The sequence below is a fragment of the Perca fluviatilis genome, chromosome 16, assembly GCF_010015445.1.
Source record: "Perca fluviatilis chromosome 16, GENO_Pfluv_1.0, whole genome shotgun sequence".
In the NCBI taxonomy this organism is placed as follows: domain Eukaryota; kingdom Metazoa; phylum Chordata; class Actinopteri; order Perciformes; family Percidae; genus Perca; species Perca fluviatilis.
The window spans coordinates 26,311,872-26,329,541 of record NC_053127.1 but is presented as its reverse complement, the minus strand read 5'-3'; the positions used below and the strand labels follow the sequence as shown (position 1 = coordinate 26,329,541).

The 17,670-nt window shown below is 38.8% G+C and overlaps 1 protein-coding gene across 2 annotated transcripts in view; it reads left to right on the top strand.

The window, feature by feature from the left end:
• The window catches only part of gabrb4 (gamma-aminobutyric acid type A receptor subunit beta4), a 236,603-nt gene that overhangs the window by 204,500 nt on the left and 14,433 nt on the right, over positions 1-17,670 (top strand). For both annotated transcript variants that reach the window (XM_039777576.1, XM_039777577.1), the window contains exons 3-4: positions 8,478-8,545; positions 10,909-11,129. In XM_039777576.1, the coding sequence (XP_039633510.1) occupies positions 8,478-8,545; positions 10,909-11,129 (289 nt within the window). The remainder of the gene's footprint in view (positions 1-8,477; positions 8,546-10,908; positions 11,130-17,670) is intronic.

Below are 17,670 nucleotides of genomic sequence, written 5' to 3'. Positions count from 1 at the left end.
CTTTGTGATTAATATCTCCTTTTAATCGCGATTATGATTTCTGACCCCAAAAACGATAATTTTGCACATTAAGGTTGTGCAAGTCAACTCTTATTTTGTCCTGTGTTCTGAATGGAGAAAAAAAGCTCAAACGGGAAAAGTATTAGAGGGAAATGTCACAGTTCAAGGTGTTTTCACTGTTGATTTGTTTAACTGTTTAACTGTTTTTTTTATTTTTTTTATTCAATAATTATGGAACATCTTTCAAAAAGTCAATAAGTAATCGTGTAAAATAATCATGATTTCAATATTGACCAAAATAATCATCTCTCTTGTGAGAGCCAGCAGGATTCTTGCGTTTTATATTTTATATGAATTAAACAAACATGTTATAAAACATGTTAATTAGCAAGCTTAAGAGGTGCTAGTAGGCCTTATACTAAGCTAAGCTAACTGACCGCTAACTAGACAGATGAGAATGGTACTGTATCAAACTTGCAAGGAAGCAAATGAGCAAATTTCCCAAAATGTCAAACTTATAACTTAATTCATTTAAATAAATCACTGCAAAATGCTATCATGTTTTATTGGACCGTAAAGCTGCTGAATTTAGATCTGTGTAGATGTCATTGTCGGTATGATGTCTTCTGAAAAGTTACGCACAATTTTTTATTATCCTAAGAATGTCCAGCAACACGAGTGATCAGTGCGCCTCACTAGCCCCTGCAGTGCAGAACCTGTTTAGGCAACAAAACTACTGGGTTAGGTTTAGAAAAAGATCAGGGTTAGGGTTAAAATAACATGGCTACATTTGTTACGTAACTAACGTAGCTAGTTAAGTAGGTAAGTTACGTGACAATAGTACGTTAAAATAAATCAACCTTGACTTTTGCTTTCACACGGGACAGGGGCACAAACGGCGGTATCCTGGGTGAATGTCCTGTGTTTGTTGACCCATCCATCCACCCCACCTCCGTCCTGTGCAGACTTGTCGCTCTTTATTCTATGTCACCTGACTTCTTCCTTAGAGGAAGCCCTGCATGTCCTGGCTCACAATTACGAAGTATATACACAAATTAAATAGTGCATTACTTTTTCTGGGTAGCCTATATGTGAATACAAACAGCCTGTCTATTCATGAACTGATAGAAAGACGCTATGGTGGAAATGCTCTACCAAAATCTTACCTCAGAAAATATTTGCACAGCCTCATTATTCTCCATTATATACCCTCTTCTCCTATATTATTGGTATTACCTCCAACAACAGTTACCAGCCCTTTGCAGTGAGTTTGTGCTCACGGCGAGCATGTGCATTCTGGTGTGCATGCTGGTAGAACATGATATCATTACTCTGCCATGCCTCAAGTGGACATGAATCCAACAGAGCACCTTTCATTTAGTAAAAATTTCAGTAAATCTGTCCTATGCTCTGAGCGCTGTCGCCTTGCCCAGTTCTGGGAGCCACACGCTGGGTTCAGTCTAGAGGCAAAACTGGTTGACAATTCAAGATCAGTGCTTATTGTTTCTTTGTTTAAATGCAGTCACATCTATATCCAGCCCATCAGCAGACATCTGTTGAAAGCGGTTCCTATTGTGATATTGGCCTGGCATTAAAATCAGGAGCAGGTTGACACTTTTTGGAAAAGTAGACAAAACTATTTACACGCGGATATGGTAATTGTTCAGAGACAATATGGTTTGCCTCGGGACGGCATGTTCTATTTCTCTCACACGCTCCTTTCTTTTGTACACAATCCAGACAAAAGGTGACTGTAGTGAGCACTTTGTTCATCTGTTTTTGGTATTACTTTTAAAGAATATCCAAGTATTATGTAGTGAAAATCAAGCATTTTCTAGACAATGTTAGAAATGGTGGTTAAAAATGAATGGATAAATGCTTATTTAAAGACGTAAAGGAATGCTGTTGTTCTCCCAATGTGTGAAGTGCAAGTACAGGTGGCAGGTTTTATTTTAAGAAAGATGTGGTGACAAAGTGAGTGCCTCTGTTTCACTAAAGCAGGGTCAAATATGCAGAGAGAGAGAGAGAGAGAGAGAGAGAGAGAGGTGGGGGGGGGAGAGAGAGATTTGGTGCTTTCTGTTTTCATCTAGCGAACGAATGTACTTTAACATCTCTGGGGAAAACTGTTACCGGTTGCCTTCACAAAGTGCGATGGAAAATGGCCCTACTTCCTCCCTTCTTTTTTTGAAAGAGATGGGTCAAGAAATATGACAAAGCTTCAGGGCATTTAGCGTAGTGGGAGAGGGTTCCAGGATATAACAGACAGGATAGATGGGCCGTTTCGGTCAACTGGTTTGCTGGTTAATGTTTTAGTACTAGTATTGGAAAAGAAACATCATAATTTACCAATATCTTCAGGAAGGGTCCCATACCCCATACGAGGAAATGATCTTTAAGTCATTTAGATGAATCGTGGTACATGTTAACAGACAGTGGTTATGGATTTGAGTCAGTTTCCTAAATCATACTTTGGGTTGTTTGTCTTTTGACTCTCTGATGGTGCATTCAGTAATGGTGAATTCAAACAGAAAGAGCCCAGAGTGTTACATTAGAAGGTCTGTATGTCTCTGTAATCTCATAAATGAGTACAGTCACGACTGTCTCCCCTCAGGCTTCGGGGGAGTATTTCCTGACCCTAATTCCTCCGGATCGTAGAGTGCAGGATAGTACAGTACAGGAGAGTACAGTACAGGAGAGGACATAGTTTCGCTTGCTGCAGAGCTTAGAAATAATGACCCAATTATGATCATATTTTTCTAATTTATGGGTTTTTCAAAGCTTTGACCAAATGGTCCAGTTGAGATAATTAATTGCATATTATATGATCCATTTACTCAAATGAAAGTAGATATCAGCTGGCATGGCTGGTAAAAACTCCTGCACACATTATTCCATCAAAAAGCACTTATTTATAACCATCATTAACAAAAATGAAAAAATTTATAGTTAATTCAACTTTAGGTAATAGTTATTTTACTGTTAACAAACGTTTTTCAGAATGTTATAATGTATGATATTGTGTCATTAGTTTAGTGTTCTATAAACTAATTTTAGATATACAGTGTGGTCAATAATTTGTTAATGGTTAATAATTGTTTAGTAAACCATCTATAAAAGTTATTTGGATGGCTATTCTAAAGTTGTGACTTTTTTTGCTTATAATAATTAGTTAATGATTAATAAGTGTTTTTTAAAGCATCACGTAACATTACTTTGGCTCCATTAAAGGTTCAGTTTGTAGGAATTTCTCCCATCTGGCGTTGAGATCATATATCGCAATCAACTCTCTCGCACCACGCCGTTCAAAGTACGTATTACAGCTACGGTAGCCTTCACGCTTCAAAAAGCCGGTCTCTTGCTCTTTTCAATATCCTTTTTCTTTTTCTGGGCAAAGAAGAAGACTCCTGAAATTTGGATTTTGAATATGTGTGGCCCTCCATGTTTCCTTCCTCAAACTTGCCATGGCCGGAAGCTACGATACCCATTAGCAGCATTAGCAGCACCTGTGAGTTTATCATGTGACAGCAGAAACGCGAAAGGCGGAGCAGTATGTCCTGTATGTCCCTCACCGGCTAACGTATTTCAAGATGGCGCATGAATATGGAGCGTCTACCCCAGTTCATGTGAATGTAAATATAAAATTTCAAGCCAATAGGAATACTTGGAATTGATGGTGGTGGTAAATATTCATGAAAAAGGACAAGATTGTGAACGGGCAACACAGATTTTGATAATGAACAACTAAACACGTTACACACTGGAGCTTTAAATCTTTTTTTCTGTCGTCTATTAATGATATGAATTCTTATTTGTGCACTAATAGCTAAATAATGTTTATAGATGCTTTACAAAATATGTATTAACCATAAATCAGTTGCAACTTTATAATAACCATCCAAATAGTTTTTTTGTGAATTGACGGTTTAAAAATGATTTCTTAAAGGTTTACAAATCATTTGGTAATCATTAAAAAATACTTAATATAAAATATAAAATGTTATGATTTGTGCAACAATAGCCTGTTAAAATAACAGCATTATACTGATAATAAGTTAACTTTAGAAATCATCCTTTCATTGTTTAACAATAAAATAACTATTCATTTAAGTTGAATTATATGTCAATGTACCATTTTTAATGATTGATATTATAAAGTGATACCATATGTAGTGTTTCTTTCTACAGTGAACTTTTGAACAAACTTGCAAACATTTGATTGACAGAGGCTGCTGGGGAGCACCAATACTACTACTGTGTACTGCGTTGACTTGTTAACGTATGCATATTTCCCGTCACACAGCTGCTACATGGTTTTCCAAGCAATTAACAATGTTATACACCCAGGTGGGGGTTTAGCACATGTGTGTGTGCCAATGCAATTATATTTGCAAGCTGCACCACAATAGCTACTTCTAGTTCAGATGGATTCATGCATTAGGCTGGCTGCACACTGGCTGCGTGGCGTGAGCGTGGCTTTTCTGTTGCGTGGCGGCTGCGTGGCGTTTTCTATGTCTTTGCACACTGCTGCTGCTAGCCTTGTCTGTACACATGTATGTTTCCCATTGATAAATATATACTGATTTGATTACAGCAAAGACAATGTCGGCAGTATTGACGGCAAAATAGGCTACAGAATATTTCATTCTGTATTGACAGGTGCAATATTTAAAAATCGGTAATTATTTATTATTATTTTTTAAAATTGCATTTATATCTGCATTTATGTCAAAACCTAGAGACTTACAAACATCAAAATGTCATTTATTAATATGTATTTGTGTCAAAATGACATATAAACATCTTTTCGTGTTCTATTTGCCTGGATACGCTTCCAACACCCTTGAGTATCGCATGAAAAATAGGTGTCGGTCCTATTTCTAGCATGCACGCGTTTTCGACGCGGCCCAATCCGCGCCTGAAACGCTCACGCCACGCAGCCAGTGTGCAGCCGGCCTAAAAAGCAGCACAGTAAGTGCAGTTAGGGAGTTACATGTAATTTGCATTCGTAGGATTTTTGCCTTTTAGGTTTCGAGAGACACATCATGACTCGTGAATGATTTATTTGGAATAGTTTTGGTGCAGACACTAACTCAGTAGTCCCTATGGTCCAAAGGTGGGTCAGATTCTGGCAGTGTGCCCTGCAGGAGTGCGTCTGAGATTGTCCAAGCATGCAAACAAACGTGTGTTAAACCACCTTTAAAGCCTCATTCAACATTGGTCTTGGCTTCACAATCGCTCTGGGTCAATGGGACTTTGGTTAGACTTTGCGTGGGGTGCTTGGACCCCATTATACTTTCATGCAAGTCTAGTTTGTTCTTGTTTTGGACTGGGGGATACACTGAACTGTTCTGATGCAATGTACAATGAAATAGTCAATAAACTAAGTCTCCCCCAAATAAAAAATTAAATAAAAATCGCAGATCATTTTCCTTAGTCCTTACTCAGAGAAAACTGCAGTGTGTTTAAAGCATATGATGAAATTGTACCCATCCATGCAGAGATTCCATTGGCTAATTGTTAAAAAATATTTTCATTAATATCTTCAAAATGCCTTTGGTCAAATGTGCTCATTCCTCTGTTACTTTATATTTTATAGAATGTACAATGAGCTCCATGCTCTAAGTAATTAAAACCAGACAGTTTGTGGGTCTGTGCTGTTATTACAGTGATAAAGTGCAGACTCACAGCTTACACACTTAGACTCTTTATTTTAGGCTTGTGAAGGCTATTTGGACAGATTAGGGTTATATAAGCACATTAATACATTGTCAAAAATATTTATGGCATCTGAACTGTGCAAGTCTGCAACCTACATCACTATGACACATGCTGTCTACAGTAATTGTCAAGATCTTTTTTTTTTCCATTCTTTTTTTTTTCATTTCAAAGTGTGTGTATTTTAAGAGGATTTAGAAGTAAGGGGAAGTTGTAGATCTGTTCTGGTCAAACCGTGACTTTGCTCCGTGACTCTTTTTTTGACTAAGTCTATTTTGTGAACCTTTTGGGGAATGAAACTTTGCAAAGTTTAAAGAAAAGAGAAGAAATGCGAAAACAAGTGGTCTAGACGGATGTGCAAGGACAAATCCAACAAAGAACAAACAACTTACTTCTAGCTGCTTCTGACCGGGATGGTATGAAAACTGTTCAGTTCTCGTCATTAGCGTCTTCTGTTTTGTTCTTGAGTCAGAGATAAGGACATGGACAAACAGAGTGGCAGAGAAAGAGAAAAGGAACAGGAAAAATAGAATATATATATATATATATATATATATATATATATATATATATATATATATATACATACACACACACACACACACACACACACACACACACACACACACATTGTAGTAATGTGTAAATCCTATTTGAGTAAAAAGTAGATTCTGTACCTCTTGATTGTGATGATACAGGCAAACATGACATATTGAAGTACAGCTGTTTTCTGTGTTGTTTATGATCCTTATGCTAATGCTATTTCCACTATAATACAAGATTATGTGAATATACTGATTCAGCACAGCCCCATAAACCAATCACTGAAATGTTTCTGCTGTTTCTGTTTTCTGTGTCAGCACTTTATCTTTTGTGGCCTGATCATTCTCACTGAGGCAATGCAAGGCTGACACGGTTTGAGGGAGGGAGCGTGTTTAGGTGTTGTGGACTAAAAATGCATAGGAGAAAGAATTTGTAACGATAAAACACTGAGCATCAGTGTCAACAAATCTGTTCACTCACAAAATCCACTGCCTCGGGTAACGGCTTCTCTTTGTTTTGCTGCTTGCTAGAAAACGTATCAAGCAAAGAACAGATAAAAGGAAGAAAAAGACATCACTTTGAAAAGACTCCAGCCCTCACTGCAGTTCTGCGTCTAGCTTTACGAAGGGCAAAATGGCGCCATCGTGTAATGTCGCCTCGGTGTAGTTTGTGCGCATTGTTTTGTCTTGTTTAACTTTGCTTTCTTGTTTATTTCCTTTTTAATACCTTTACATATGCACCAATCACCAAGGCAAATTCCTTGTAAGTGTTACTTACTTGACAATACGTTTATTCTTATTCTGAGCCTCCTCAGAGTTGACCAAGCAGGTGTGGTTGCAGTGGGATGCTAATATTCCAAAGTTTATTTGCATAACACCTAATCTGAAAAGAGCTGACAACAACAAAATAATAAACGCCAGGTGAGTGACTTAAAAAGAGAACTCGAGGCTCAGGGAATACCCCATTTATCATTGCAATTATTTAAAATGTATTGTAAGCACACAGATGTGAAGTATGTCTTTTTTTATGTCCCTAAAATAAAGACAATGTTGTACATTGGCTGATCTGTGTGATCACACAGTACACAGTCACACAGTATGTCTAAAGTCACCTACTCTTAGTGTCAGTGACTGTGTGTACATGGGCACTGTGAAATGGATAATCCTTGTAAACCTTAACTTGCGTGAATATTGAAGTGGGCTAAGTGTTATCTGTACATGTAAGGGAGTTGACGTGCATAGCTGTTTACATGTCAACAACGTGTACGGTAATCGTGTAACCTAGGCACAGTCTGCTCTTCCCGGTCCTTGCTAGCCTGGAAATTAGGATGGATAAGTGCATTTCCCCTGTGCTGTTTCATAAGCACAAGCTGAGAGTAACTGATCTTTGCTTTCTGTTTTACGTACAGTCTCTGAGCAGCAAAAACAGATTTGAATTTTTCATCAGCGTAGTTCAACATGTGCAAATAATGCATAATGCAAGTGTTCTAGCTGATGTTGATCTTTGTGCTTAGTCGGTTTTGAAGCAGGAAAAAGGCGGCCTGGTCACAAACTTTCTTAAATTACAGCTAAACAGTACACCAAAATGTGTTTCCGAAAACGTTTTATGCGAGAAATATGCAATACAGTAACATAATCCTGATTCATATTTGATCAGCACCGCCTAGTTTGGCAGTTTGATCTGAGTTTGATTAGCCTGGTGCGTGGATACAGTATGCGAGTTACGTTCAGTAATTCTGTTGGGTAAGCATGACGCTCCTCTGTCAGTCATCGTCTTAAACCCGCCCCACGTGAGATAAACGGTTGTGATTGGCCCGTCCAGGATCAGGCCGGCTGGAAATCTGTTTGAATGTGAGGGGGGCCACAGCAAATGAAACGATTGAAAGATTTGTCTGTGTTCCAGTATAGGATTTTAAACTAGGAATATTGATATCTGATGTATGGGTGAAATCTATACTTCTGAGCTGCAAGAAATGTAGTATACAAAATCTGATGTGACATATGCAACTGAAGTCATCAAATAGTTTTAGTTGAGAATTTGAAACTTGAAAAAAGGAAAAAATGTGTTTAAGAACATAAGTGGGATTTAAAATAGGTTGATGAATATAACATTATCACTACTCCATATATGTATTGAAGTGCATTCCAATTATAGTAGTTGCATGTTATCTTTCTTGTACTTTTTCCAGTGATATCAGTTCTTTTGTTTGTTCCCCTCAGGTCCTCCAGTCATCGTAGGAATGAGCATCAACATAGCGAGCATCGACTCCATCTCAGAAGTAAACATGGTAAGTTACGAGCTTCTTTGTCCTGTGATCCCTCACTGGCTTCCCACGCACAAACACTGACAGTCGTGATTGTTGGACTAAGTGACCAAGGCAGGCCGGGGCTGGGCAAGAACTTTACACATCTTTCCACTCAATAAAACCTTGGTTTTCACGCTAAACATAAACATGACAAGTTCTTTTAACTACTGATAATTTGCTCACAGTGCAATCTATAAACTAGACAGCACTCATTGTTTTGCTCTGGCACAGACTTGAGAGCAGTCAGGGATGCAGGTTGAGTTGTGAAGAAGGCAATATGGCCGTGACGTCATTCTTAGCACTCCCTTAATTTCGCTCAGCGTGACTCCTCCCATGTGGTGAGGCAGCTTCTTTTTTTTTATGTGTTGTTTTCTTTCTTTCTTTTTGTTTATTTGTCTCGCTTTTGCTGCTGGAGCAATCCAATGCGCAATTTTATATTGTGTGAATGTTAAATTTCACGAGGGGTGAGATATTTATAAAAAAATAATAAAACGCTTACGGATTAAACAAAAAGCTAAACTGCTCGACAGTCAAGTGTCAAAAAGGTATCTTTCATCAAATCTGCATTTGAGATTGCTCATTTTTAATGACAGATGTGATCGAAAGGGTTGATTGATTTGTTAAGTAATATGGCTGAGCGCTCATTAAGACCTATGTGCAGTGGTGTAGTCTACATGATACGCAGGTATACGCAGTATACCCACTAAGAAATCTCCAGGAGTTCCATATACCCACTTAAAAATGTGCAATGATACGCAACAACATATTTTTGTGACAGAACTTTCACTTCAGCTATTTGTATTCACAAATACAGGGTCGAGTAATGTGACAGCAAACTAAACTGACACTGCAGAACATGCAGAGAGACTTTTCTCACCTTTCATCGACCCGCTCCTCACTGAGCGCAGTGCGTAGTGTGTGCGTAGCGACCGGGGCCCAAATGCTCCGCCTACGCTAACGCCAGCATCCTCCCTTCACCGCACAAATATAAGTAGCCTGTTTTATTATGTCCTCGTTGCTTTGGTGTCAACTTTTGTGATCCAGGCTTAGGTCCCTGATGTGAAAGCCCCCTTACTGCTTTATTTCCATTATAGTTTTGATATATTTTGAATGCCATCTGTGTTTTCCTTCTCATAGGATAAATAATAGGTTTTCCCACCATAAATTGGTGCATAAAAGTGTATCAAAATGCAGGAAATTTGTCTTTGACGCTCAAAATAACCCTGGGGGAGGACACCCAGACCCCACACTTTGATATGCCGCAGCTACATGTGGCAGGGCATGTAATGCAAACACTGCAGTAGCTGCCTGCCTGGAGCGGAAAATGACCATATATAGAAAACCGGCTCAGTATGACATCATACGAAGCAGAGAGTAAAAAAAAACGTGGAACCGGAGCATTCAGAACAGTGGGAAATCTGAGGTTTTGGTTTGCAGAGATTTCTTTTAAATATGTTTACCTTTGGCCACGTTTAATATGAACATTTGTCATTGTAACGTTATACTGTAGATATGACAGAAAATACAGAAAAGCATAATGTCTCCTTTAACATGCATCATCATGCTCGAACACGTGAAGCGTGGGTAATATATTATACCTGTTAAAAATGACCTGAGATTAATGGCACACGGTATTTAAAATCATTGGACTGTAGGTTGAAAATGAAGCCAATGTGTATCTGTCTGACTGTATATTACTTTGAACAGAGGGGCAATGATGCATTAGCTTAAGCCCTTTCCCAGTAAGATACAGTATAATACAGGAGTACTAGCACAGCTGTATTTATTGGTTTGCTGCCCATGTCCTATTTTACAAATGCTGAGCAGTTAAGTTTTTCTGATTGTGTAAAAAAGCGAAACAATTCCATGATCTAAAAGCATAAAAACAGTTTTGCCCTCGTAGGAGATGCATTTCTTTTATCGCTGTTGTAGCCTTATCAGAGTTGCTTATTCCTCTTTTTGCCCTTCATTAAATTACTTTGTGGTAAACCACTGAATAGAGGCATTTTAAATGTTTTATATGCTGTTAGTAAACACCACCTTGTTCTTGTCCTCTACATGAATTATTTTACTATATCTGTAAGTTGTAATTTTAGGACTGGCATCAATATTCAACTTTATTTTTTATTTTTGTATGTGATTACATTTATGTGTGTTATCCCAAGTTTGATAAACCATTCCCACTATATATGAAGGGGTCGCTCAAATTGAGCACCGGCAGGAAACAGAAAAGCCTTTTTTTTTTTTTTTTTGGCTAAATTGTTCCTGTAGCTCATGATCTTGTGCACAGTACAACTGAATAGTTTTTTGTCTGTGACTTCATGTTTTTTCTTCTCTCTCCCCAGGACTACACCATCACTATGTATTTCCAGCAGAGCTGGCGAGATAAGCGTTTGGCCTATGGTGAGCTGAAGCTAAACTTGACTCTGGACAACCGTGTAGCAGACCAGCTTTGGCTCCCTGACACCTACTTCCTAAATGACAAGAAGTCCTTTCTTCATGGTGTGACAGTAAAAAACCGTATGATCCGACTGCACCCAGATGGCACTGTCTTATACGGGCTGAGGTACGAGACTCTAAATCGGCATTTCTCATTTAAATTTGTGGCTAATCAATACTGTATATTTGCTGTTGTTTGGTTTTGGTTTCTGCATTTCAACATGTATCTACTGGGTGAACCTTAACTACTGGTACTAGTTGTAGAGAAATTAAAAAAATTGCCTCAAACCAATTAATCCATTATCAAAATAGGCAATTAATTTGATAGTTGACAAACTAATGGATTAATCGTTGCAGCTCTACAATATTTTATTTCAGTAGTGTCAAATTTCCACAGTAGTAGCAATATATCCAAGGTGTTTATGTTACCAGGGTAACGCACATGGGATGTGATATCTGCGTTGGTGACATTGCAGGGTGTTCCAAATGGAGGAATTTTGTTGAAGGAAATTCCCTTAAGCGGCGTCCGCTGAGCAGGGAGCAGGCAGTACTACTTGTGTACACTGTGAAACGGAACGCAGCTTAGTCCAGGGTGTTTCTCTGCCTTTTGCCCAGTGCATGCTGGGAGTTACTCATAAAAGGAAGGTGGTACAGTAATAGAGAAGGGTTGGATGGATTATTTTTCAAATTTTACTTTTCGAAATATATTTTTTAATAAGAAAATATGGATATACAGGAAACAAATATTTAATTCGTGCTAGGATAGGCTTTACCTCTCCGTGACCCTAAAACAGCATTAGCACATACAGCAAATGGATAGATGGCATCAGCAGTATTTAGAAATCTAGAGCAGGGGTCTTCAACATTTTTTAGGCTGAGGACCCCTTAGCTGAAAGAGAGACAGAGAAGGGACCCCCTACTACTGTACATACAGTATATATATCAGGATTTAATGTTAAACATACATGTGGAAGGCACAGTGAATCCTTAAGCGTACCTCTATGGCTACCATATGGCTACTTTACCTATAAAAAGCTTATCTTCAATGTGCAAATTAAATGTTGTTTTTTTTTCACAAAAAGGCCAAATTATCTTTCCTAATAATAGGTTGGATTCATATTATTGTATGTTTTCAGACATATTTGAACTTTTGAAAAAAGAAACTTTCAAAAACATTTTAGACATAATTTGGCGGCCCCCCTGCACTTACTCTAAGGACCCCCTAGGGGTCACGGACCCCTGTTGAATATCGCTGATCTAGAGCAAGAGGAGACACGTCATTGAATATAAGAGAGAGACAACAGAAACACTTCATTGACTGATGTGAAGGAGGAGTGATATTTGCCAACAGTAGACTGCTGTAGACCCAGACATGCTCATGATAACTTTTAATTAGATACCTGCTGCCTTGCTCGTTTGCCTCTGTAATGTGAAAGTAATACAGCAAGTGAAAATGTTGATAACCTCACATGTGGCGCCAGAAAAACAAGATCACCGCTGCTAGTATTCTGGTCCTGTGGCAGGAGGAATTATGAAAGATTTATTTTTGGCAAGAAAAACAGGCTTTAAAGCTTTATTTATAAAAGGGAATTGTCAAAACATATCTTAGTGTGACTCAGGACAAACAATAACAATAGTTTGGAAGGAGAAGGGTACATTCAATCTAAGATTAAATGTCCCAGAAAGGCAAAAAATAAAAGTCAACAGCAAATGTGCACAGAGGGACCCATCTAGAATCCCTTGGGGACGGCTAAAAGTATGAAAGCGTCCTGAGGTTTGTTAAAGCCCAGAATGGATTGCTGCTTTTCTCAACACAAGTCATTAAAACAAAGTAGTTTGATGGAGGCAAAGAATCTGGGAACATGTTTTGTTCCATGAAAAAAAAAAAAAAAAAGGCAGTGACAAGGTGTAGATCATAGGAAGTAATGAATTATTAATACAATAATCAGTATTCAGAAACACTGAATTACTGAATTGGTGCTGACACAAAGGGAGATTTGATGGCGAAAGGTTTTTCTTTTCTCCTTTTATGGCTCTTCACAAGGTATCAACTTTGTAGAAATGCAATCTCACTGCTGCTGAAATGTCTGCCTACTAGATGAATCTTTAAGGTTTGTTCTTTACCCTCTGTGACACGTGGGCCTGGCAATGTACAAGTGCAATCTTGGAGCAGCATGGTGCTGCCCTGAGAAGGATCCGGAGCAGGATGAATATATCATTTGTTAGAGGAATACGTCAGGAGGTACTACCGCTTGGGCGTGCTTCAATAAAGGCCAATCAAATCACCCTCTGTCTTCCCCCTTCTGCTGCTGTTTAACGGCTACTGAAAACAGAATGACCTCATACATCCATACAAGCAGTTGTAGATAACATGATGATGAAGTAAGAATGACCCATTTGTGTAAATGCTAACTCGGCATTAATCAGTGAATGCATAAATAAATAAATGCATCTTTGACTGTTTTAAATGTGTACTAGATGAAAACCTTCAGTGGTGGAGGAAGTATTCAGATCCTTTACTTAAGTAAAAGTACTTACATATACCGCACTGTAAAAATACTCTTTAACAAGTAAAAGTGCTGCATTGAAAATGTTACTTAAGTAAAAGTATGTAAGTACCATCAGGAAAATGTACATAAAGTATTAAAAGTACTCAATGCTGAAAAACTGGAAACGATCAAAACAGTTCTGTTTAGTGGTGTAATCATTTCAGCTGGACTTGTAGGCCGTTATATTGTTGGGTAGTTTAATTTATAACACAACATTGTATTTTATAAACTACATGTGCTTTGCGTGCAGAACTATTCATTTGTAAAGTAACTAGTAACTAAAGCTGTCGTATTAATGTAGTGGAGTAAAAAGTACATTTCTCTCTGAAATGTAATGGATTAGAAGTAGAAAGTAGCATGAAAAGAAAAGTACAAGTACCTCAAATGTCTACTTAAGCACAGTACTTGAGTAAATGTACTTAGTTACACCACTGAAAAACGTATACGTGTGCCTCCACCAAATACAGCATGTGGAAACGGGATCATTTTCACGCCGTTTGGTGCCAAAATGACACTGAATAAAGAGTCCCAGCTGGTCCTCTCGGCGTATGTACCTCATCACATCCAGGTTCCTTTGGAGCCACAAAAGTACCAAGCAGGTACAAGCATAGTAAAAAATGGACTTGTGCCAGAAGAAAATAGCATTACACCTGCATTTGCACCTCTACTGGCTTTATGCCTGCATATAAACAGAAAGCTAAGACTGTTGCTGGGGACACTAGCATTCTCCAACATCTCATCTTCAAGCATACTGCATCACCCACTGCAGTAATGGTACAAGGCAGATGGCGTCAACCCCTTGGATCTGTCCTCCAGACCATTTTTTCAGCCGTGTACTGTAATTAGAAGCAGTGCATAATCTACATGCCACGGTGATTTCAGCACCTTTACAAGCCTCCTGTAAGCATGCAATTAAATCGCTTTGTGAAAATGTTTGACTTTGCCCAAGGGTTGCGTGGACATTTTCTTTCCAGAAAACAATAGATGTAACTTTAACAGTACGTGTTGCGTTCTCAGTTTCTCTCAAGTTTGATCGCTGGAGGTTTTTGTTGTCTTAAATGCATTTTCTTGTAAAGACCGCCTTTTTGAAACCATCCCCCGTGCTACTCTGGAGCACAGTAGACTGCAAACTGTGGACAATCACATTACACACACTACTGCACCTAGTGCGGCGCTCGCCGCTCTCCCCTATCCCCTATCCACTCACTGTGAAATGTGCTGATACTGGTGTTTGTCTTTTTCTGAAAGCATTATTTACCTTGATTCCTAGTGCTCCATTGATTTTAATCTGAGCTTTGATTTTTTGTTGATTAACCACCTCTATTTTTGTATTCATTTAAAGTCCAACCTCTACTTGTCCACATTTTTTTACCCACTGATCTCGTGTTGAGCGTTAAATGGTGCATTCCCTGTATCTGCAGTTTCTATTCTGTGGATAAACCAAGCAGATTGCATTTTTTTTAGATTGCATCAATTATATTGATTTGATTTGATACACTTAGTCTATAGTTGTCCTTGTTGTTGAATCTTCCATATTTGAATGCATTGGTAGTGATTTGGGGTAGCATACAGCACAGTAATCAGCACTGCCTCGTGGTCGTTGTAGCGTTTAGATCATGGCCCCCAGTCCTTCCAAGGTGACTGGCAGTTTTGGGGAGTAACTAGTTACATGCAACGGCGTTACGTAATTTAATTGCAAAATAAAGGTAACTGTAATCCTTTACTGTTCCTGGGAAAATAATGGGAAATTAAATTACAGTTATCCACGAAAATGGGTTACATTGGGGGTAACATCTGAAATTTTTCTGTAAAAAGCGAGGCTATATGTTGGAGATTATTCAATTTGTTGCTTTGCATGTTTTTCATGTGCACATTGTCTTCTTTTGCCATTTCCAGCCACAGCCGTTGAGTAAAGTTTGATGCTATTCTGATGCTTACGATTGGTTCTCCTGTTTGAATTTGCAGCGCCACCCGACTGACAATTAAATTAAAATTTAGAAAAGAAATGTAATAACTTACATTATTGTGTAATTGAAATAGTTACATACATTTTAAATAGGGTAACTTGTAATCGGTAACCTATTACATTTCCAAAGTAACCTTCCCAACATGGGTGACTGACACCTTTTTACCTTAATTCTTCCCATTGTCCAATGTAGGTTTACTTAAGAACATTTTTACAGTGGTGTCCTGGTACTTTTAAGTAAACGAACTGAGTACCACTGCCAATGATATGTAAATATAGTGGATTGGAGACTATGTAATGTCTGTAAATGTGCATATGCCTGCCCATAATTCCTTTCCCCAAAGGTGGACATGCATTGCGAGAATCAAATAATGGAGGAGTGATGGTGTACTATAGGTCCAAAATTCAAATCAAATCTGGAAAACTGCCTCCAACCCCGTCCCTCGTCTGAATATTTATTTTGCAAACCTTGCTTACATTGTAATTTTTGTATACTTGAGATATACTGTAGCTCTATTTCAACCTTGTGCTTTATTTTTATGTGAAGAGGAGGGAGGGGGACCGGTCTGAAGACTGCTGAGTGGTGCAGAAGAGCATTTGGGTGTTGCAAACAAACAAAGTCATTCCAAACATCAATAAAAGAAGTCGGTGTCAGTAGAAAGTGTCCAGCCCTGTGTGCATTATAGAGCAGCTTTTGTCTAACTTGCCAGTGAGTTGAGAGGCTGAATCATTGATAGCGGACTGACAATCCAGTTTGGAAGTGCACCGGATCCTCAGAGCATTGAGGGCTTTGTTGAGCTAAGCTTTCGCCAGATGGTGATTTCTCTCTTCCCATCTCGTGTTCCTCTGTTTATTAAACCATGGTGTAGTACTATGATCTTCTTTGGTAAGCAAGCTGCCTCACAGAGAGGGCTACAGGAGTAGACTGTGTAGGTGTCAAAACTATTGCTCATATATCTGAAAGCTTCCCTGTCTGTAGTGCTGTAGTCTCGCATTGCCAGACCTTCCGCCACAGCGCTGGGGCGGAGGGTCTGGCTAGTCCACAAAACATTCTGGGATGGGAGAAAAAAATGCTCTGGTTTATTGGCATATCTTTAAACCAATCACAATCGTCTTGGGCGGCGCTAAGCGTCAGACGCAGGTACGGTGCCGCTGCAAAATAGCCTCTGGAAGGAACTTGTTTTGGTGTTATGTAGGGAGGCAAGCTCTGGAATCAAAATGGCTGTCGAGTGAGTGATGAAAATTTTATAAAAAAAAAAGATAAATATGATTTGATTGGCGGTTCAGAGGATGTTTCGAATCAACCGGAGTTTAGATTGCCAACACGAAGAAAGCGGAAGGTGAGGGACATCCAGCCTAAAATGAGGGACATCCGGCAGAACCTCCGGCGGCACGGATCACTCCCGCAAATGAGACGTCGTCGATATAGACCAGGGGTGTCAAACTCATTTTCACTAAGGGCCACACTGGAAAGAGAGAATCCCACCAAGGGCCAGACATGGAGAGTTTATTGACGTGCTTTTATTACTGCAGGTCACTTTTTTTTAACATTTTGGTAGCTTTTTTCCTCATTTTTGTTGGTTTTGTTCCGACTTTTTTGTGGCTTTCTCAGACATTTGTCACCTTTTTGTAAATTTGTTACTTTTTCCGACATTTTTGTACGCTTTTTGTCGCATTTTTGTTGACATGAAGCCCTACAAAAGTCATCAAAAGAGTTCCTTAGCCATCTTAGAATTTAGCAAATCAAGCAAAACAATGATTAATTTTTTTTTTAACAACAAACAGTTTCACAGCCTGAATATGAAAACTCTCTCTGCTGCCTCTGGGGGGATTTCTGAGTCTCACAGTCGGCAAATCTGCCATATTCTGCTTTCAATGTCAGGTAATTGCAGTTTTAACACTTTCCTGTGTTTTTGGTTTGGCGCAAAACTAGGCGGGCCAAAATTTATTATGAACCCAAATTGATATAGGGCCAGATATAAATCTGCAAGGAGCCGGATTTGGCCCGCGGGCCTTGAGTTTGACACATGTGATATAGACTAATAGTGCTGAGGCTCTGTGATCCACCTCCAGATTGCTTTTAGTTGTCACTTAACGCTGGCACGATACATGGTCTGAAAAAAGCCAAGAGTGGCCTGTAGAAATGAGTGGAA